The sequence below is a fragment of the Ricinus communis genome, chromosome 8 (genome assembly GCF_019578655.1).
Source record: "Ricinus communis isolate WT05 ecotype wild-type chromosome 8, ASM1957865v1, whole genome shotgun sequence".
NCBI lineage: Eukaryota > Viridiplantae > Streptophyta > Magnoliopsida > Malpighiales > Euphorbiaceae > Ricinus > Ricinus communis.
In genome coordinates this window covers 8293414-8316219 of record NC_063263.1, presented here as the reverse complement: position 1 = coordinate 8316219, position 22806 = coordinate 8293414, and the positions used below count along the sequence as shown (strand labels likewise).

The 22806-nt window shown below is 30.8% G+C and overlaps 1 protein-coding gene, 1 long non-coding RNA gene and 2 pseudogenes across 2 annotated transcripts; 1 reads left to right on the top strand and 3 right to left on the bottom strand.

Annotated features, from left to right (window-relative positions):
- Positions 1-11816: 11816 nt before the first annotated feature.
- On the bottom strand, positions 11817-13329 carry LOC8281603 (annotated as a pseudogene).
- Positions 13330-16932: 3603 nt separating this feature from the next.
- Positions 16933-19206, top strand: LOC8281601 (annotated as a pseudogene).
- Positions 19207-19348: 142 nt separating this feature from the next.
- On the bottom strand, positions 19349-19958 carry LOC112534346. The gene is made up of 2 exons (XR_003078645.2): positions 19632-19958; positions 19349-19558 (listed from the first exon to the last, which is right to left on the bottom strand). It is a non-coding gene; the product is annotated as an uncharacterized LOC112534346 (long non-coding RNA).
- Positions 19959-20319: 361 nt separating this feature from the next.
- On the bottom strand, positions 20320-21726 carry LOC8281598 (probable 2-oxoglutarate-dependent dioxygenase AOP1). Its single transcript, XM_002515868.4, has 3 exons — positions 21292-21726; positions 20865-21186; positions 20320-20770 (listed from the first exon to the last, which is right to left on the bottom strand). The coding sequence occupies exons 1-3, from the start codon at positions 21663-21665 to the stop codon at positions 20522-20524; spliced, it is 945 nt and encodes a 314-aa protein (XP_002515914.1). The 5' UTR covers positions 21666-21726; the 3' UTR covers positions 20320-20521.
- Positions 21727-22806: the final 1080 nt, after the last annotated feature.

The following is a 22806-nucleotide window of genomic DNA, read 5'->3' as shown; positions in this document are numbered from 1 at the left end:
AATAAGAAGTTAGCAATGCAGAAAACAGAAACCCATCTGGTAGAGATTCCATTAGTGGGTTTTTGAGGTCTGCTCAAGGCCATTAATTTGAATCAGAAGAGCTTTAGCTATAAAAAGGCTACCTTGCAGAATTTTTTTGGTGGTACAGTGAAAAAATAAAGACTCCATTGTGCTTTCGAGGAAGAAAAGAAAAGAAAAAAGCTAGTAAACTCTAAAATACGAAAGGGAAGATGGAAAATAAAAATAATGTTACTCTTGTTGCGGCTTTAAACTTTTAATTTTATATATTTGTTTGATTTTATTTCAAATCAGTTATATTTTGGTTTTCAATTTTGCTTTTCTTATTGGATGAATCAACAATTATGGCTGACTCATTCTCCTTTTTTTTTTTTTCTTTTTTTTTTCTGTGATAAAATATACATTACGTAAAAATCATCATATTTGGGTAGTTGGATTATATTAGAGAAAAAAAAAAGAATTTAATAATTTTTATTAAAAAATTGTTAGAATTGGTTAAAATTATTAAAATCTTATGAGTTAAAAAGAATTTTTAGAAAATTAGAATTTTTATTTTAGTCATAAAATTGTTATTATTTTATTTCATTTAATTAAATTTTAATTTTAGTTATAATTCAATTACCTTATCAATTAGAGATTAACAAGACACGTAATTTTTTACTTTTAATTGTTCATTTTTTATTGGTTGTTTTTTGTGAAGCGTTTTATATCTGGAAAGGTATATAAACTAAAATATAATTAAAATTAGGTGATGGAAAATTGACTATTTATAGTAGGTCTAATGATAATGAAAATTTAAATATTTATCTTTTTTTATAAATTTGGCCCATTTTTTAAATTTCTACTTAAATGATCTGATTTGGCTAATTGATTACAATTATAGCCAAATTAAAATCACGGTCAAAATTAGATGCTATCTCTAAATACTAATCTCTTTTTATTTTACCAATATCGTTTGCCTTTTAAAAAAAATATAAAATTATAATAAAAGTGAGAAAAAAAATAACTTCACTCTTTTTTTTTAATTCACGATTTTCACTTGTTATTTACTTTTTTATTCATCTATAACTTGATCTTAGTAACTCGTATAGCAGTGATTTAATTTGACTATAATTGCAACTAATTAGCCAAATCAGATCATTTAAATAAAAATTAAAAGGATGAATCAAGTTCGTAATTGGACGTAAAGATTTAAATTTTTGGTGTCATTAAACCTTTATAGAATTATTCCTAATTGATGAAGAGAGGATTGATACTTGATAGGTAGTCGGTAGAATTTAGTTTGACAGAAAAGGAATAGTGAGCTTGGGATGATCATAGAGTAATTTGCTATAATAATCGAGAGTTTGAAGATGAAGAGGATGAATTGGTATTCTATTCTGCATTGTCAAGCTTTAAAGCCATATAATTTTTATAAAGTGATGGAATAGCTGAGAACGGTTTTCTTGTACTCATTGATTAAATTATAAAGGCTATTAAAAATATGAAGTATATATATATATATTATTTTCTGAAACCTAAAATTTTATTTGATACGTGTGTTTATTTTTTGACAGATAAAATTTTTATTTTGATATGTGTATTACTTTTGATACATGAGATTCAATGTGTAATTTTATAATTTTTTCTATTAATTTATTGATTAATAAATTATATTCCTAATTAAACACCGACTTTATTTCTAAGAGATAAAATATTAATTATTTTTTAATTTATATTAAATAAATAATTTTTTAATAAGATAATAATACTAATTCTATCATAGACAATAGTAGCACATTAATTATATTCTAATATTATATTAACTAATAAATAGTTTCCTAATCAAATAATAATATTAATTCTATCTTAAGAAATAGCATATTATTTATATTTTAATATTATATTAATTAATAAACTATTTTTATAATTAGATAATAATTCTAATATAGGATATAACATTTTAAATTCTATTTTTATATTATATTTAATAAAAAATTAAATTTTTAATTTTAAAAGATAGTAATATCAGTTATATTGATATGTTAATTTATAATATTAAAATTAATTAGATTTTATATTATTGCATTAATAAAATTCTAAAATTTTTAAAAAATTAAAAATATTTAAAAATAGTTAGTTTGTTATTATTTTTTAAAAATTTACAAAGTAATATTAAATATTAAATATTTTATTAAATTGTATATATCAATTTGATTTTTTAATTAAAATAATAAAAACAGCCGTGCGTTGTACGGATAAACAACTAATTTTACTAAATAATAATAAAAATTTAAATAGAAATAGAAAAATATATGTCTATTGATTGATATATAAATGATATTTATGAATTTAGATAATTAAATATTATATAAATCATTAGTAATATATGTACCGAGAAATTACCCATAAAGTAATGAGTATGCAAACTTCCCATGCAAGTAACAAAGAGCTCAACTTGCTTAGATAAAAACAAAATATGATACATAGACCCCCAAGATGAGGATTTCATTAAAAGAAGAAAAGAAAAAAGAGAAAAAACACATCTCCATGTCTGAAGGAGATTGAAGAAGCGAGAGCGCAAGAAAGAAATAAACAATCTTTTATTGAAGAAAAAAAAAAACATGTGAGCGAGACAGTTATGGATGAAAGGCTCATGGGTGATGATGACGAGTGTGAGCATCATGAGGTGGTAAAACAAAACCCCCGCAACATTTGCAGCAATAGCAGGAACAATCCTCCGTAGGATTATCACAGTTACACTCGTCCGCAGGTTCCTTTTTTGGACTTACCTCAGTACTCATACCTGCATGCAAAATTTATAATAATATGAAGAGATAACGTTACTGCTGAAATTGGGGTGAAAATTAAACCATCCACAGAAATATGCCCGATGGATGATGATAATTAAAAAAATATATATAAAAATTATGCATCATCATAATTGAAACTTGACTAGTAATTTGATTAGATTAGTTTAGATGGGATGATTTGGATGTCAATTATTATATACCTTGATGCATCAGCCGAGTTGCATCACCTGGTGGTACCATTAAGGGTAATACCATGATAAGTATGAGGATAGTCGCCATGAGTGACGATCTCCGGGAGGTGGTTATCACCATGACTGCAGGACTTAACAGTAATGATAGAGCTAATTACTGAGCTAAATGAGTGACTAAATGGGTGTTTAGAGAAGTGTATTATTTATAAAGCTGATTATAGTTTACAGACAGAGTTGACTTACAAGATCATGTTTCCCAGTATTTAATTGATTCTCATTATTTCTTAGTCATAGATATTTACAATATTCTGTTTATGATCATTTTTTCGATATGACAGATATCCGCCATTTTAGACCTACTTGTCATTTTGTTAACACAAAAGACAATTAGTTGAAATTACTGATCATTCTGTTGCCGGCAAATTTTAGCTCTTTAGCTCTTTGAGCCATAATTGTTCTTTCTTTTCCTCCCATTGTTGATAAGTATGTTTAGCTGCATTGTATTTTTCATTTAATAAAAAATTAATAACTCTTGATTTCTTTTTTCTTAAATTTCCTTTTATTACTATATGATTTGGACCCTCTTATGTTTTCCTTTTCCTAGTCGTCAAAGTGTACTTTCTTGGCCAGCTTTTTCGTATGGCTTATTATGATCCCTGCGGCATATATAACGAGATGCGTTAATGTTAATTGCATATGGTCACTAAAAGTATGAAAGGAGATTGCAAAAGAAATTAAAAAAAAAAAAAAGAAGATTAAATTATCAATCTATATTATTTTGAAGGCCTTCAGCAGCTTTATCTAATTAAAGTTGATATTAATGAGGAATACGTTTTAAGAGCTAATACATATTGATCTTGAATTGAAATCAAATCTGATGTGGAACAGATATGATGATTTTGGAAGAAGTAGATGATTACTATTGATGCACTTGAAGATTAATAATTAGAGAGCTCCTGAGTTTTGAATTTGACAGAGCTTTAAAGCCTTTTGCCAGATGTGTCTTGGAGAATGAATTTGACAGAGCTTTAAAAAAAGATGTATCATTTATACACATTTATAGAAGTTCTTTTTTTTATTTTTCTGAAAAGTTTTAGAGGTTCTTTAAGTGATACAGAATTTCAAAATTAATCTTTTCACTTGCTCTTACTATATCATTATTGAAATAAATGACTTTATGCTAATTATTAGTTAGTTACCATTATTCCAATGGCCTTTAAAATAAATTTGATTGGCCTTTAAAATAAATTTGATTTGATTTAATTTAATTTAGATTTTAATAAAACAAATATTTCATTGTCTAAATTCTATTTGCTTTATCACAGTAAATATTTAATTAGTCTAAAGATAGACCAAAAATGTTTGATTGGTCAGAATAATTTATAAGACTTCATATGTCTATGCACAACAAAATTTATATTCATGTGAAAAATTGTTAAATACAGAAATAATTAGGGGAATTTAAAATAAATACTTGAAATACCTAATTTGCTTTTATTAGGTTTCAGTTTACTAAAAAGATGGTAAACATTGGGAGAAAAAGAGAAATAAAGTACAAAAAGGAAATACTAAGTAATTAATAAGGATATTCTTGTCAAATATTAATTTTTTCTCTGCCCTATATCACAAGTCATATTATAGAAAGAATTTGCCACTGACCCTATGAAAGTAGCTCCACCCTCATTAATATTATTCAAGAATATACAGGTGCTAATCTCGAACTCACTCTTTTTTTCTAAACCGATCTCGAACTCGCTCTTAAGCCCTTAGAAAAACTACCTACTGTTTAATGATTATACAGCTTAATTTTCTTATATTGGATTCACTTAGAACCCTGGAGCTCAACCCCAAATACCATATTCTACCAGAACAATATTTTGGCCCCTTGAGAAAGCAGATCCTGAAGCAACTTTATGCATACATTAATTCCATGCAAGTAAAAGAGAGTTTCAATTTCATGATTCAAAAAAGAAACATAGTACATGATCCTTAAGATGAAGACTTCATATTGTAATAAACTGTATATATATTATTGTTTATCTGATCTGCTTCTCTGTAGAGATTGGACAAGCAAGACTTGCAAGACACAGATAATTTTTGTTTAAAAAAAAAAGTTATGTGAATATTAGAGTAATATGGGCATGACACATGAAAGACCGACGGACTATGGCCAACTGCTATCAAGAGGTTGAACAGAAGCAGTGCAACACTTGCAACAAGACCCTGGTGGTGGAGCTGAGCAACATGTGCATTGAGGACACATTGGCTCCTCCTTTAAAATGAGACCTGCAAGAAGAGGAAAGGAGAAAGAAAAAATATTAATCGACATCAGAACCCAAGATCAACAAATTATTTTTAATTTGGTATCTATGAATTACTGATTTCTGTACGTACCTTGATGGGCCAACCTAGCAGCATCGCCAGGCGGTACCATCAGGGGTAATACCATGACAAAGATGAGGATAGTTGCCGTGAGAGACATTTGATAGTTAGCAGCTGTCATCGCCATTAACACTAATTATAAGCTTATTAATGAGATAGTTCGTATATATGGGTGGATGGAGGATTTATATAGTTGTTAAGGATGGTTCTTGGGGTTCATTAGGGACCTATGTGAACCGTACTGTTTGAATTCAAACTTTTGATTCTTTTTTTATGCTGACAGACGCTGTTACCTTGCAAGCTTATACTTCCAATTTTTATTTGATTTTCAGTTAGTCTTAATTTATTATGTAAAATTTTCTGGTATAAAATATATTTCTAATGATAGGTATCCACCATTTTCAATGTTTTGAACATATATTGTGAATACAAAATAAAATAAAATAAAATTATTGAGTATTTTGACAATTTAACATATATAAATATAGGGAAAATTCTGACTTTTTAACTCCTATTCAAACAACAAAAGATTTGACTTATTTATTGTATATTTCATTTTAGATAAATATGTTTGACTGAACCTTATAATTATAATTTATGCATGCTGGTGGTTTACTTGAATCAATCCAATTTCTAGGAGCCAGTATTTATATAATATGGTTTGTCCAAATTAGATTGTCAAATTGATTAAACCTCTTTTTCTATTATCTTCAAAATCATAAAGACGTTGAAACTGGTGGATTTCTTCTTTAAAAAAAGAGAGGATATGATGACAGAAGTTTGCAAGATATGAAGACTAAGGAATATTGAAAATAAATTAAATGTTCAAAATGTAAGATTGCAAGTTAAGAGTATCTATAATAAATTATCAGCATATAAAATCAAAAATTGAATTTAGTAACAGTAGCTATGTCCCCCAATAAATTCCAAACGTCATTTATGATGATCTATGTAAACCCCAAATAACTATACTCTCATCAATCAATTTTACTATAGTGTTAATATTAATATCAATGGCAGCTAACTATCAAAGGTTTGTCATGGCGACTATCTTCGTCATTGTCATGGTATTGCCCTTAACCGTACCACCGGCCTATGCAGCCCGGTATGCCCATCAAGGTGCATACATCTTCCGTGGTTACTACTTTGAATTAAAGTTTTGATCTTATGTCTTCATACTGACTAACTTATGTTTTGCAGGTATAATTGAGGTGAGCCTGAAGGAGGAACCATTGTGCCCTCAATGCCAGTGTTGCTCAGCTCCACCACCAGGATCTTGTTGCAACTGTTGCTCTGCTTCTGTTCAGCCTCTTGATAATTCCATGCCATAGGACTGTAATTTTTCATGTGGCTTTCTTAAGACAACATAATAAAAATATTTGTATGAATAAGAAATTGTTTCTTATTAATGTAGTTTTGATTGTAAAATCTTTTTAAGATGAGCATCAATTGTACTACATTATTAAGATGCACATGTTTCTCATTTGACATTTTATTTTAAAGAAGTCTATATGTTCTTTCTTTTATCTGATAGAGTTTGGTTAGATAGAGCATAAATAAGACATATAACATAGTTTGTCAAAATCAGATAAGATTAGACTTACTATGTTGTACTTCTGAATTTCTAATATGTCCAAAATTACAACTGATCGGCCACTCAAGGATACAATATGTGATAATGGAATTATAGTCGAGCACTGCTAGCTTTTGATACTCTTCTGCAGACATACAAGCTTCTATAATGGAAATAGGATAAAAAAGAAAAGAAAATAGTTTATTACCATTCTTCAGTTGCATACCGATAATTATTTAAAAATTATATTATATTGCATTGGTGTAATATGAAAAGTATTACTATTTATAAGTAGATGCAGAGACATATATTCAAAAAAAATAAATTTAGGACATTTCATTTATCTATGATTATAGACAATATTATTCGCATTCTCCGTAGAATTCGAAGTTAAACTTCTATTCATTATTTCATGAGCTCCTTTATGGTTAGATATACTGACATATATCTAATTATTATTATTTTATAGATGAATTTTACTGATTCTTATATTTTAGATACGCATATTTAATGTATATATTTTTATACATTTAAAAATTTAAAATTTATATAAAAAACTACATTGTGCTGTAATATTTAAAACACATTAGGATTTTATAATCTTAATTTATAATTAAACATAAAAAATTTACATCAAAATAGTAAAGTTAAATCTTTTAATAATAATTCGATTTTAGAACTACTGATCGGTCACTAATATAGTTAAAACTCGATTATACTAATTAGTAATAGTCGATATATAAATTGGCATATATTTATTATTAAATTTTATAAATTTTTTTTATTCTTATAACCCTCTAAATATTTAGAATAATTTTTCTTTTTGGCCTGAAATTAAAATCCTGGTTATTAATATTTAATTGATCTCGAATAATTAGCCACATCTCGTGAATAATTCAAGTTGGATCTCGACCTTTTTCATTGAGAAGGAAGAAGACAAACAACATTGAGCGACTCACAACATAACTAAGCCACTGTTAGCATACAAATCCATGCAAATTACCAGAAATTGAGGCAGTAGTTTAAAAATACAACATGGCACATGGGCTCACAAGACGAGGATGTCTGATTTCTTAGATTTCTTATTTTCGTTTTTCTAGGCCAATCCAATTTCAATCTTTAAGAATGTTTCTAGATCATGTAGACAACAGTTTTCTTTTTCTTTTTTCTTTTTTTCACATTTTTGGCAGGTAAAGATTACGTTTAATTTTGGGGCTTGACCTGATCATTTCAGATTAAACTATAGCAATTTGTGTTCTGTGTACATGCATCTCTGCTTATAATTGGAGGATGCTGTCCAATGATCAACTGGAATGTGTCATAGATGATTCGTCAGTTGAGTTGAATCCATAGTTTGAGTAATACAGTACCTTCTTTTAATCGGAAGTTAAATTTTGGACATATAACTTCAATACGTTCAGTCAAATTTACTAAAATAAAAAAATAATAATTCACTCTGAGCATTTCTTTTATATTCCAATAGTAGTTGGCCAAAACTTTGTCCACATTATATTGTCAAGATGATCAATATTTTTTTATTATCTTCGAAATGACAATTACAATGAAAATGATGGGAATCTTTTTTGTAAGATATTAAAAATAAATGAGGTGATGATTGCAGAAGTTTCCAAGTTCATGAAGATTAAAAAATAATGAAAATTAAATAAATGCCCAAAATATAAGCTTGCAAGTTAAGAATATCTATAAACAATTATCATCATTCAAAATCAAATTTTGAATTCAAACATGCATACAGCATAATTGCTCCATAATTTAGTAAAACTATGTCCCCCAATTAATAAATCCCAAAGATCATCCCTGATGATGTATGTATAAACCACAATTAACAGTTCTCGATCATTTTTACAAGTGTTAATTATTATAAAAAATGGCACTTAACTATCAAAGGTTTGTCATGTCGATTATGTTCATCATTCTCATGGTATTTCCCTCTAACAGTACCACCGGCCATTGCAGCTCGGTTTGCCTATCAGGGTACAGCACGTTTACCCTGTATAGTACTTAAAAATTGAAGGTTTTGATCTTGTGTATTGAGATTGAGTAGTATATCATTTTCAGGTATAATTGAGATGTGCCTAAAGGAGGAACCATTATGTCCTCAACGCGCATGTTGCTCTACTCCACCACCAGGCTATTGTTGCAAGTGTTGTACTGCTTCTGTTTAACCTCTTAAAGAAAATCCCATGCCGTTGGACTCTCATTTTTCATGTGGCCTTTCTTTAAGCCAACATAATAAGACAATATTAATATGAAAAAGAAGAAACTGTGCGTCTATTATGTATTAAGAATTCAAGTCTTCTTTCTCTTTTAAAGTTTGGTTTAGATAGAGCGTAAAAGAAATCTGTCAAGTGAATGAATAAAACATTTACGTTGTCAAACTTGGAAATATATGTACTTTTAATTTCAATAGCATGTGGAAAAATACATCTGCATCTCAAAGCTCTGCTACTCAAGGATGCAATTGTATAACAAAATGCAGCCTTTCGAGCGCAACCAGCATGTTTATACTCTTTTCTAACGATAACAAGTGACAATATTTCAATAAGCCATTTGTTAAGACTGACAGAAGGATTAATGAGTATGTAATTACAAGTGCCAGTTGGTTTTTACAACATGGCAGAGGGGGCTAACAGACGAGGATGTCATTTTCTTTTTTTTACTTTTTCCCTTAATGCCAGTTGAGTCACTCATAATGAAGGTTAGTACACCATGAATGCGGTTCGTACATCTTTGGCAGGTGAAGGTTACTTAATTTTGGTGCTTGACCTGATCATTTCAGATTATATTTAGCAGTTTGTGTGCATGTACCTCTGCGTGCAATTGGAGGATTCTGTTCAATAATCCAAGTCTTTTTGTGAGGTGAAGGTGGAAATAACTATCATGCCTCGTTGATGACTCATTTATTGCTATGGGTGCATGCCGTATTTCATGAGCGGCAATTCATGAGTGTTACCTGAGTCGACAGTTTGAATGATGCAGAACCTGCTTTCTAATCAGACATTTAATCTTGAATGTAAAACTTCAATGTGTTGTTAAAAAAGAAAAAAAGAAAGAAGTTAACAATTAAATCTAAGAAACATAATTACCATTAATATGATATCAAACAAAGCTCAAACAAACCTAGTAATGAAATGATAAAAATTAAATCACTTAGACAAAATCTTGTCCACATTAGATTGTCAAAATGATCAATGTTTTTCTTATTATCTTCAAAGTAATAGATACGTTGAAAATGGTGGATTTCTTATAATACTTTAAAAAAATAAAATAAAATGATGAGCAAAGAAATTTGCAGGCCAAGAATACTAAGGAATAGTGAAAATGAATTAAATGTTCGAAATGCAAACTTGCAAGTTAAGAGAATCTATAAATAATCATTAGCATACAAAATCAGAATTTGAACTCAAACAATACGGCATATTTGCTCCATTATTTAGTAACACTATGTCCCTAATAAATCTTAAAGGCCATCCATAAGGATCTATATAAACCCCAATGAATTAATCCTCTCATCAATCATTTCTACTCAGTGTTAATTAATGTCAATGGCAGCTAACTATCAAAGGTCTGTCATGGCATTTATCTTCATCGTTGTTATGGTATTACCCTTAGTAGTACCGCCGGCCAATGCAGCTCGGTTCACCCGCCAAGGTACACACATCTTTCTTGTATACAGCTTAAATTTAAAGTCTTGATCTTGTCTCTTACTGTTGGATAATTTATCTATTGCAGGTATAATTGAGGTGAGTCTAAAGGAGGACCCGATGTGTCCTCAGTGCGCATGTTGCTCGTCTCCACCACCAGGCTCTTGTTGCAAGTGCTGCACTACTTCTTTTCAACCTCTTGATTATCCCATGCCATAGGGCTGCCATTTTTCATGCGGTTTTCTTAAGCCCAACATAATAAAAACATTCAGGATAAGAAATTTGTTTGTCGTTCTATGTAGTTTTGATTGTACACATCTTCGTGATATGAGCATCAACAATTAATAATAATTTATAATCACTTGTTTCCACATATTAATTATAAAGAATATGCATAAATTTTTTTTTTGTAAGATCTTGTTTACATATGGTACCTTTTTCATACTCTATCTCATTAGAATTTTTCGAGAAATTCTTATCTAAACTTGGTATATACATCACAATTAATAAAAGAGTGACACGTATAAATACGTATTTTATATTTTGATATTGGATGATTGACACATATTTTATCATTTAAAACTAATACATATGTATTAATGATTTGATATACATATAAAAACATATACCAAATCTAAGTAAGAATTTTCTAAATTTCTCACCATTATTTAATAGTCAAATAATCAGTTTAATCAGGTGTCCATTGTGTTTATCAAATTCCATATCTCTAAATGCAAACACCCTTTTAATCATTTCATCCTCTTCAATTTCCCTTGCAAAATTAGATCAAACACTCTTTGATAGTAAGTGCTCTCTCTCCATTCCATTTTTCTTACGAACTGTCTTTTTCCAAAGACTATCTCCTCGGATCACTTGGAAGTTTTATTAGCACTAAATATAATAATCTTCCCTTTCCATCCTTTTCATTTTGTTCGGAAACTTACAAGCCACTTTTGTCCTGTGAGCCAAGATTTTTATACAATAAATTACAAACATGTAAAAATACAAACTAAATATTTAGTTTTCAATCCAAAAAGATTGCCAAGGAAAAATAATCATGCTCTGAAGCAATTTCGGCATAAGTGCATTTTCTTATAGGAAGTACATTTCTTTTTCTTTTTTTCGGTATTTTATGAAATATTGCTAGAATGAATCATCAATGAAGCATTTGAATTGATGAAATGCCAACAGAAACTTAAAAATTATTTTCTTCCTCGTTTCAGATTCATTTATAAGAAATGACTTGGACTTGGACAGAATCCTCCAAATATATGGGAAGAGTAGATAAAGTACAGAACACAAATTGCTAATAATGCAAACCATATTAATCTAAAATGGCTCGAGCACCAAAAGAAACCCTCGTCCACACAATCCTTCCTAGCTTTTGTGAAACAGAGTTTATGGTACTCAAGTTATTCAAAAGTCTTGAATTGCAAGGGGGTGTTCACTGTTCAGTGTTCTTCACCCACTAGCTCTTCTACAGCTTTTACTATGTAGCCTTCCTTTGGAATTGCAAACAATATGGCAGAGTATCTTGTCTTGTTTCCACCAATCATAACACGATGGTATGGGCTATGTAATCGACCATTTGTCCATGCCTACAAGAAATTAAAATGCAAATTTCAATCAACGCATACTGTACTAGATAAGATTGCAGCTCATATTCCACATAAAATACTTAAAACTGAACAAGAGAGATAAAAGAACAGCAGGTTGAAGAATGGAGGGTCATACAACATGAGGTTTAATTCGAAATAAATGGAAAAAATGACTTACACTGAGAGATTCTCCAATTAGGACTATAAAAGAATGAGGGGAGAATTTAACATTGAACCATTCACCATCTTTAGTTTGTACCTCTAACCCATCAATCTGATTTTGGTACAATATGCTTGTCATGGTCTTATCTTTATGAGCATTAATCCCTGTCTTCTTCTCAACAGATTTTGGTGCTTTATATTGGTAAGCTTGAAGAAGTTGTAGGTATAGTTCATATGCTCATCCATATATTTCTCTAATCCAAAGCTCTCCAATATCATGCTTCTTATAATTCGATCCAACTCTGGTAATATCTTAGAGAAGGAATGTACAGTTTTGCTGAAACCAGAAAAGAACCCATCAATATTAAGCATTCCAGTTTACCAGCCAAAGAGAGGTAAGAATAACAAACCTGAAATTCAAGTTTCCGTGAGGCCACAAAATGTTGGTGAAGCTTTGGACATTGTCAAAGTTGTCAGCTGCTTCAAAGCCTATGCTCTCATGATTAGGCAATGACGGAGATGGTCCAATATAACCATGGTAGGGTATATCAGAAAGATGAAGCTTCTTTATTTCTAAGGGTAATGCAAATAACTCTTCCAATGCTGCATCCATTGCCTTTCGTAGCTCCTGAGGAACATTTTTTACCAAAGCTTCAAAGCATCCGTACTCCTCTGCTGCTTTCCTGACTTGGGATTTCACCGTCTCCCACACAGGGGTCCCTGGCTTTAGTTCTGTGCTTGAGAAATCTATGACTGGAAGACTAAGAGCAGTTTCCGAGCTCATTTTCGTTTCCAGCTGGTTTTTGTCTTTTTGGTGAATAAAATGTGGAAGAAGTGTAATTGAATTCAGCTTTCTTTTTGGCACAAAAATGGGACAAATGCCACAGGGTTAGGGTAAACACCCTGTAGCCCAAGAAACACCACCACAAGTACCTCTTAAGTAATGCCTTGAGTTCCACCGTAGACCCTCAAATATGGAATAATTTCTCATGTATACTTGGTCACCAAGCAATTCAGTGAACTTGGAGGGCACAGCTTGTCCACGTGCAATCAACCCTTTTATCCAATTTGGGACTTGGGCACCAAGTTTTGGCAACGCCATATAAGCACTTGTGCTATCATTTTCATATATATTTTTGGCCTTTTGGGTAATGTCACTTTTTGTAAGTTGTCCAAAAAGAATTTGTTGCTTTTTACAATAATTATTAACTGGAAAAAAAATATTAAAGCCAAGAACGATGAACCGGACCTCTATCTCTAGGCGCTACGATGTTATATTATTATGATCATGTCTTGCTTGAGGGTTCCAAACCTCACCCTTCTCTAATAGGGAAGAGTACAGACCCACGCCATATAAGCACTTGTGTTATCATTTTCATTATTATTTAAGTACGTAAATTATTTTTCTTTTATTTTAAAATTTTATGTGTTTTTTTAACAATTAAGTCAAGATTAATATAGTGTTGTAGTTTTATCAATCAATAATCATTAACGGTTGAAACAACTGGCGACGGCCATAGACTGCTAAGCGGTATTAAAGTCCTTTTTCTTATATATAAAAATTAAGTTGGAGAGAGAGTGTGTATTTTTCAAAATCCCCTTTTACTGACAATACAACTCTTTTATTTGATAGTTGCATTTTGATAATTATGTAAATTTTTCTATCCGAATTAGGTGATCATCTCAAGTTGGATAATCCCTTAGTTATAGCTTCTACAACTTGTTTTATGAGATGAGCAACTGCTCGCAATTTATCAACGCGTTATAAGTAGTAATTATTTTGATTTTAAATAATAATTTAAATTAGCTTAATATAAATTTTTAATATTTTATAAAAATAATAAATTAAATATTTTTAATTTATATATATTAAAGATAAATAAAATCTAAAAATTAACATAAATTATAACATAATTTTTTTATTTATTCAATTAGTCATACTCTGAAAAATTAAAAATTGATAATATATTTTCAAAAAATAATAAAATAAATTATCTATAAAACTAATATAATATAATCTTTAGGAACTCTTAATATTCTAAATTTTTATATTAATAGTGAATGAAACTAATCTTTTGTACATTTGACAATTTAAAATTTTTAATAATATGCAATTGATAATTTCATAATTAAAAGTGTTATGTTTTTGTAATGTGCATCAATAATCAGCATTCATAAGATAATATTCATAGTTTACTATAATGATGTTTAGTATTTTCTCAATTTTTAAATGCTCATTATTTTAGTGAAGGATGTTCATCATTTATAATCTACATATTCATTAATTTGTTATTGTCAATTTAGTAGTTATAGCTTTATATATATATATATATATATATATATATATATATATTTCTCAAATCACTATGAAATATTAACCTAAAGTTATAATATAAATATTTATATTATTGTACAGATATCTTTGGCCGAATGCATACGTGGCCCCTTAAGCTTTCTGAGAATAGTCACTTGGCCATTTAAACTTTTATTTGGTCCTTATAGCTATCTAAACTAATTTTTTTAGATAACATAAATTATATTTTGTTGACTTATATATACGACTGTATTCACGTAAATAAATGTAAGTAGAAGTAAATTAGTATACATAGCCTTTTAAATTTTCTAAGAATAGTCCCATGGGCATTTAAACTTTTATTTGGTCCTTATAGCCACCTGAACTAGCACTTGTGAACCACATAAATCTTCTTTTGCTCTTTTTGGAAATGCATGCAAGACAAATACTCTAACATGAAATTCACTTATACAAGTGTTAAAAGAATACTGAAAAATAAGCTGGAAAAGTAAAAACAAAGCTTTCTATAATTTTAAATTCTCAAATTTAAACTTTACTTCTCATCTTTAATAAATTTAGGTTTTTTATAATAATTATAAAATTTTATTGTCATTTTGAATACATTCACTCTTAAAATTATAGTATCTTTTTAAAGAGTTTCATAAAAAATGATTTGTGTATCACATAATCACCATCATTTGAATACATGTCAACCAAAGCTAATGGCACAGAGAAGTAAGGGGATATAGGGTTCCAAAAGGACTAATTTTCATATGCTACATGCACTAAATAAAAATTCAAGTGACTAAGTGATTATTTTTAAAAAAATTCAAAAGACCACATAGATATTCGGTTGTATTCTTTTAACACTGGACAAGTAAAATCAATGTCAGACTTTTTATCTTACATGCCTTTCTAGTAACAGGAATATGAGATTTATATGGACTAAAAGAATTAATTTAGGTGGCTATAAAGATCAATTAAATATTTAAATGACTAAGTAACTACTCAAAAAAAAATCAAAGATCCACATTCAGTCAAATATTTTTTTAATAAAATAACAAATAATAAATATTTATGTTTAAATAATTAACATTTAATATTAAAATAATAAAAATATTCAGTATATAGATTTAATAAATATAAATCATTTTAAAAAAGACATTAAAATTTTGCCACACCATTATATTTAAATCGGATGACAGCGACCAGGATATAATAAGGCCCCGGCTATTATTAGTGGAAATACCTAAAAGAAATTGCTAAACAAAATCATACCTCAAATGTTGTTCCATGGATTCTTTATTCTTTTCATGATTATATATTATTGTAATCTTTTTCTTGCTCCCAAATTGGGGCACAAGTCCTTGTCAGGGCATCTTGACCAGTTAATTGAAAATTCATTACAGACTTTCATGTCCTACTGGCAATAAACAGAAGAGAAAAGTCAAAGGTTAATCCTTTGACAATCTTCTGAATTGGTCGATTTCTTTGTTTAAAAATACGGTGGATTAACAGATTTATTATTTGGACGTTGATTTTTAAGTAATTTATTATTAAACTAACTATCACAATACTCATAAAATTTACTGTAATCAGTTTAATAAATTATTATGAAATTGTCAATATAAAAATAAATTACTTTATGACAATTTATTTAGTTGATTTCTAATAAATCCTAACTATGAATATTTTCAATTCCTACATCTCAATATGAATAGAATTTAAATTTGAGTCATATATTATCAATTTAAAATTTTTTTATTTGTTATTTATTAAAATATTTAATTGTTAAAAAAGTTATGTACTCTACATTTATTATCAAAGTTAGCTAAATTCTAAATTTCAATATCGTATTTTAATATTAATTTTAATTTTAAATTCAGATAAATACATTAGTCAAATTTGTTAATGTGATATAAATCTTAATGATAATAAAAGAAGTAAATGAACAATTTTATTACTAAAATGTTGCCCTATAAGTATATAAGATTAATAAAATTTTAAAATAAAAAAAAAATATTATATGTTTAACAAATAATATTTTAATAATACATGAGTCGATAACTAATATTGATTTATTATATTCACACTACGGAGTTAATATTTTACTATAGATTAGAATTAAAATTAATGCTGAAATTATAAAAATCTAAAAATTCTATATTGAATTTAATAACAATAGGAAAATATGGGACTATTGTGTCAATTAAGCTTTGTTTTTTGACAAATATGCAAGAGGATAATTCTTGGCTGCGTCAGAAAATTACTGGGGAAAATCAGTGGGAATAACTTGGTGAGCAAGCACAATTTCCTCCATAAAATCTCTCACTCTGCTAACTCATTGAAAGCGAATCAGCCCCAACTCCAAGCACCAATCTCTGAACTTTTCTATAGCCAAACCAAAAAACCTTGATTAGATCTATACAATGGCACCAACATCTCTCCTTGGACCACCAGAGCTCCACGACCCAACCTTGCTCGCACCAAAAAAATCACAAGTTGCAATACAAGCCACAACAGATCATCTCGTGGATCTCATGGTGGCAAAATTCAACAAAATCGCAGTTGATCCTACGCCAATTGCTCAGATGGGCTCCGCTGAGAGAGGCTCAGCAACTTATCATTCATCAGGTAATCCATGCCTCGACTTCTTTTACCATGTAGTACCCAATTCTTCATATAACTCTATCAACAAAAGGCTCACCTCTGCTTGGGGAAGCAACCCTTTAACTACGCTCAAGCTTATTTGTAACCTGAGAGGCATTCGCGGCACTGGAAAATCTGATAGAGAAGGATTCTATGCTGCCGCGATTTGGTTCCATCGGCTTCACCCGAAAACATTGGCATGTAATATTCCTCAAATTGCGAGTTTCGGTTATTTTAAAGACTTGCCTGAGATTCTTTACAGGCTTTTAGAGGGATATGATGTCAGGAAGAATCAAAAACTTGAGTGGGAGATGAGAAAATCAGGAGGATCAGGCAAGAGGATTAACCATAGGCGTCCCACTTTTCGAGGCCCGTTTCAAGAAGTACGATCAAAGAAAGTTAAACTTAGTGTGACTAGAGAGCTCAGGATTGCGAATGCTATTAAAAGGAATGCAATTGAGAAGGAGAAAGCTAGTAAATTAAGGAAAGAGAAAAAGGTTGCTATGGCCAAGAAGATTTATGAGAAATATAATCAAGATCCTGATTTTCGATTCTTATACGAAAGGATATCACATTTTTTCGCGGATTGCTTGAAAGCTGATTTGGAGCATTTGAAGGCTGGGGAGATGAAGAATATAAGTCTTGCTGCTAAGTGGTGTCCGTCTCTTAATTCTTCCTTTGATCGATCAACATTATTATGCGAAAGTATTGCGAGGAAGGTATTCCCTAGAGAATCCTATCCTGAATATGAAGGTGTGGAAGAGGCTCATTATGCTTATAGGATTCGTGATAGGTTGAGAAAGGAGGTTTTGGTTCCTCTGCGCGAGGTACTTGAATTGCCAGAGGTTTATATTGGTGCTAACAGGTGGAGTGACATTCCTTACAATAGAGTTTCTTCTGTTGCAATGAAGCTTTACAAGGAGAAATTCTTGAAACATGATTTCGCACGTTTCTCGAAGTACTTGAAGGATGTGGAATCAGGCAAGGCCAAGATTGCGGCTGCTGCGTTGCTACCTCATGAAATAATTGTCTTTGAATGATGATGATGGTGGGCAAGTAGCAGAATTGCAGTGGAGGAACAAGAAGAAGAGAGTAATGCAAAAGGTGAATAAATTGAAAAATTCTATAGCTATTTGTGATGTGTCTGATAAAATGATTGGGACTCCTATGGAAGCATCTATAGCATTAGGCTTGCTAGTTTCTGAACTAAGTGAAAAGGCATGGAAAGGGAAGATAATTACTTTTAGTGCTAATCCCACACTTCAAGTGATCAAAGGAGATAGTCTTTTGGAAAAGACAGAATTTGTTAGAAATATGGATTGGGGAGAGAGCTCTAACTTCCAAAAAGTGTTTGATCTGATTCTGCAAGTAGCTGTTGAAGGGAAATTGAAGGAGGATGAAATGATTAAAAGGGTTTTTGTGTTTAGTGATATGGAATTTGATACAGCATCATCCACACCTAATGAAACTGACTATCAAGTGATACTGAAGAAGTTCAGTGACAAAGGGTATGGAAAGGTGATACCAGAGATTGTGTTTTGGAATTTGAGACAGTCCAAGGCTACACCAGTACTTGCAACACAAAAAGGAACAGCGCTGGTGAGTGGGTTTTCCAAGAATTTGATGAAGCTGTTCTTGGATAGAGATGGTGAAGGAGATATTGACCCTGTTTCCATTATGGAAGCTGCCATTTCTGGAGAAGAGTATCAAACGCTCGCTGTGATCGATTGATTCCATCCAGTTATGCATTGTATCCTTGAGTGGCAGAGCTTTGGAGAGGCAATCGTATTTTTCCAGAGATTAGAAAAAAACAAGTTTATAGTCGTCGATCATAATGTTTACAATTTTAACAAACTATATACATGTTTTATATTTATACTCGATGAGAATTTCTTTTATGGTCTATCTAAACCAGAATTTATATGAGAAAAGCATGCGCAGACTTTCTGAAAATTAATGTCAAGTCGGAAACATGCCTACCAAATTGAGTCATACACTCAAGAAGATTATATAAGAGAAACTACATAATTGACAAACAATTTCTTATTCATATGATTATTATTTTGGTTTTCTATAAGAGAGCCACATGAAACATGATGTAGTCCTACGGCATGTTAGTATCAAGAGGTTGAACAGAATTAGTGCAACACTTGCAACAAGAGCCTGGTGGTGGAGCTGAGCAGCAGGTGCATTGAGGACACATTGGTTCCTCCTTTAGACTCACCTCAATTATACCTGCCAAAGAGTCAATATCAAGACACAAGATCAAGCCTTTAATTTAAGCAGTATACAGGGAAGCTGTGTGTACCTTGTTGGGCGAACCGAGCGGCATTGGCCGGTGGTACCATCAAGGGTAATACCATGAGAATGATGAAGATAGTCACCAAGCTAGACCTTTGATAGTTAGCTGCCATTAACATTAACTGAAAACTAGTAGAAATATTTGATGAGAGAATTGTTAATTGGGGTTTGTATATATATTATTAGGGATGACCTTTGGGATTTATTGGGGGGCATAGTTATGGTTAATTATGTAGCAAGTACAATTATGCCATACTGTTTGAATTCAAAGTTTGATTTTGTTATGCTGATAATTGTTTATTAGATACTCTTAACTTGCAAGGTTACATTTTGAACATTTAATATATTTTCACTATTCTTTAATCTTCATGGCTTGCAAACTTCTGTCATCATCACCATTTTCAACGTATCATTTTGAAGATAATAAAACAAAATATTGATCATTTTGAAAATGTAAATATGAACAAAATTTTGGCTAACTCAAAAAAGAAAAAATATATCATTTTAATAGGTTTGACTGAATTTAAATCTGGTATCATGTTACTGGTGGTGATGATGTTTGTTGATTACTCATTGATGTGCAATCTGGATATCAATTACTAATTATTGTTGATTTTCTCTTTTTTACAGAAGTTTAATGTCAAATATTAAACTTCTGACTAAAAATCAGCTGCTGTATCATTGAAACTATCGTCTCAAGTAACACTTGTGATTACTGCAATAATAAATCGTCAATAAGGCATTCCATTTTGATGTTCCAAAAGGGAAGTTGCATCATAGTTATTTCCACACCCACATCACAAAAAAACTTGGATTATTGGACAGAACACTCCAATTATAAGCAGGGATACATGTGCACAGAACACAAATTGCTGAATAAAATCTGAAATGATCAGGTCAAGCACCAAAATAAGCCTTTAAAGGCGATTCAAAGTTTTTACCAACTTCTGCATAGCGTAGTTTAAGGTACTCAAGGTATTCAAAAGGCTTAAACTGCAAAGGGTGTTCATCATCCACTAGCTCTTCTACAGCTTTTATCACGTAGCCTTCTTTGGGTACTGTAAACAATACAGCGGAGTACCTTGTCTTGCTTCCAGACATCATAACTCGATGGCATGGACTATGCAATCGACCGTTTGTCCATGCCTACAAGAATTTGATTACATGCAAGTTTGAATCCAGTGTTATGTTGTACTTGTCGAAATAATTGCTCATATTCAGGGAAAAAGAAAAAACTTACATTGAGAGATTCACCAATTATGACTATGAAAGAGTAAGGTGAGAATTCGACATTGATCCATTCACCATCTTTAGTTTGTATCTCTAATCCATCAATCTGATTTTGGTACAATATACTAGTCGTGTTCTTATCTGTGTGAGCCCTTAGCCCTGTTTTTTTATCTGTAGTTTCTGGTGCTGCATATTTTGTGACCCTGAAGATATTGTAAGCGGAGTTCATGTGCTCATCCAAATATTTTTCCATTCCAAAGCTCTCCACAATCATCTTTCTTATCATTTGATCTAACTCAGTTAATGTTTTTGAGAAGGAATGTACAGTTGTGCTGCCAAAACATAGAATTCATAAGTAGTAGTAAACAATTCTTTGGCAGCCAGAGAAAAGTGAATTTGAAATATGTCCATCAGAATTTAGAAACAATAAAAGAAACCTGAAATTTATGTTTCCTTGAGGCCACATGATGTTGGTGAAGCTTTCGACCTTGTGAAAGTTGTCAGGATCATCAAAGCCAATGCTTTCATATAGTGACAATGGCGAAGATGATCCGATATAACCGTGGAAAGGTCTATCAGAAACATTAAGCTTCTTTATTTCCAAGGGTAATGCGAAAATCTCTTCCAATGCTCCATCCATCGCTTTTCGAAGCTCTTGAGAAATGTCTTGGAACAAAGCCTCAAAGCATCCATACTCCTCTGCTGCTTTCCTGACTTGGGATTTCACCGTCTCCCACAAAGGATTCCCTGGCTTTAATTCTGTGCTTGAGAAATCTATAGCTGGAAGCTTAAAAGTGGTCTCAGAGCCCATCTCTGTCTTCTTAACTTTTTCCGGAGAGTAAATGTGAAAGAAAATGCTTGAGAGTGTGTTTAGAAATGCAGCCTTATATATGTGATACTATCTGAGTTCAATAATAGGAGAAGAATGAATTATTCTTCGGACAAAGTGTCAATTTGGCCCCTCAGCTTGTGTCAAAGGATCAAATAGACCGAATTTTCATTCTTTGACAAAGAAGTCCAAAATTTCTGCTTCTATATCAAATAGATCCAAATGCTTGATTAGCACGTTCATAATAATCACATATGCTAGAGAGTGAATAAAATATTTTATTGATAAATATAATTAAAATACTTTTGTTTTTTAATTTTTATATTTAAATTTATTATCTAATATTATATGAAATTATAATTTTTTTAGTTCCGATCTAATCTTTTTCACCTTCGACCTTTCAAACTCCCGATCTCCAACTCCGACATCTCAGTCTCACTTCACCATTGCAATGCCACTTCTCATTTCCACTTCAAACTCAAACCCATCATGAATTCTATGTTTACTGACAATAAAGTTGTTACCTGAAGCGCTTACTTCGCCATTATAAAGGCAACACGCAGCAACAACACTAATAACAACATCGACCATTTCACCATCATCTATAACAATGAGAGAGGTGATTACCATAAGTAGTTGCTCCAAAAAGTCCTTTGCCTATTTATATTTTTCTGGATCTCTTAATGAAAAAAATTTCTATTTGTTATTGTGGAGTGATTTTTGTTCATTGCATTGTGGGTGTAGGTGTGTAGTGGTGGCGGCATGCTGTAAGGCAGTGATAGTGGTGGCTTGTCGTGAGGTAGTGGTTTTGGGTTTGCTTTGAGGGAATAAGAAAGAAAGAAACTACGAAAAGATCATGAGTGATTATTATTGTTATGGGGTAATAAGTGCTTGAATGGAGGCTTTAGGTGGAAATGGAGCAACTAGCATGGTGATGTTGGTAGTGGAATGACTAGTGTGAATAAAGGTGATGATGGAGGTTGAAATGGCAACGTTAACGACGATGGTGATGAAGCAATAGCTTGAGTTATGATATGGTGGTAGAGTGATAGATTGAACGATAGTGATGGTGTTGGGTTTAATTTCTTTTATTCATTTTTTTAGTTAATAATTATAATTTTTA

What these genes read in the sequence shown, in the direction of transcription:
- LOC8281598 (XM_002515868.4), bottom strand. Translation starts at nt 21,665, where the DNA reads ATGGGCTCTGAGACCACTTTTAAGCTTCCAGCTATAGATTTCTCAAGC. An exon ending in CAAGGAAACATAAATTTCAG is followed by an intron (nt 21,187 to 21,291) that starts GTTTCTTTTATT and finishes ATGTTTTGGCAG; the next exon opens with CACAACTGTACATTCCTTCT. An exon ending in TAATTGGTGAATCTCTCAAT is followed by an intron (nt 20,771 to 20,864) that starts GTAAGTTTTTTC and finishes AAATTCTTGTAG; the next exon opens with GCATGGACAAACGGTCGATT.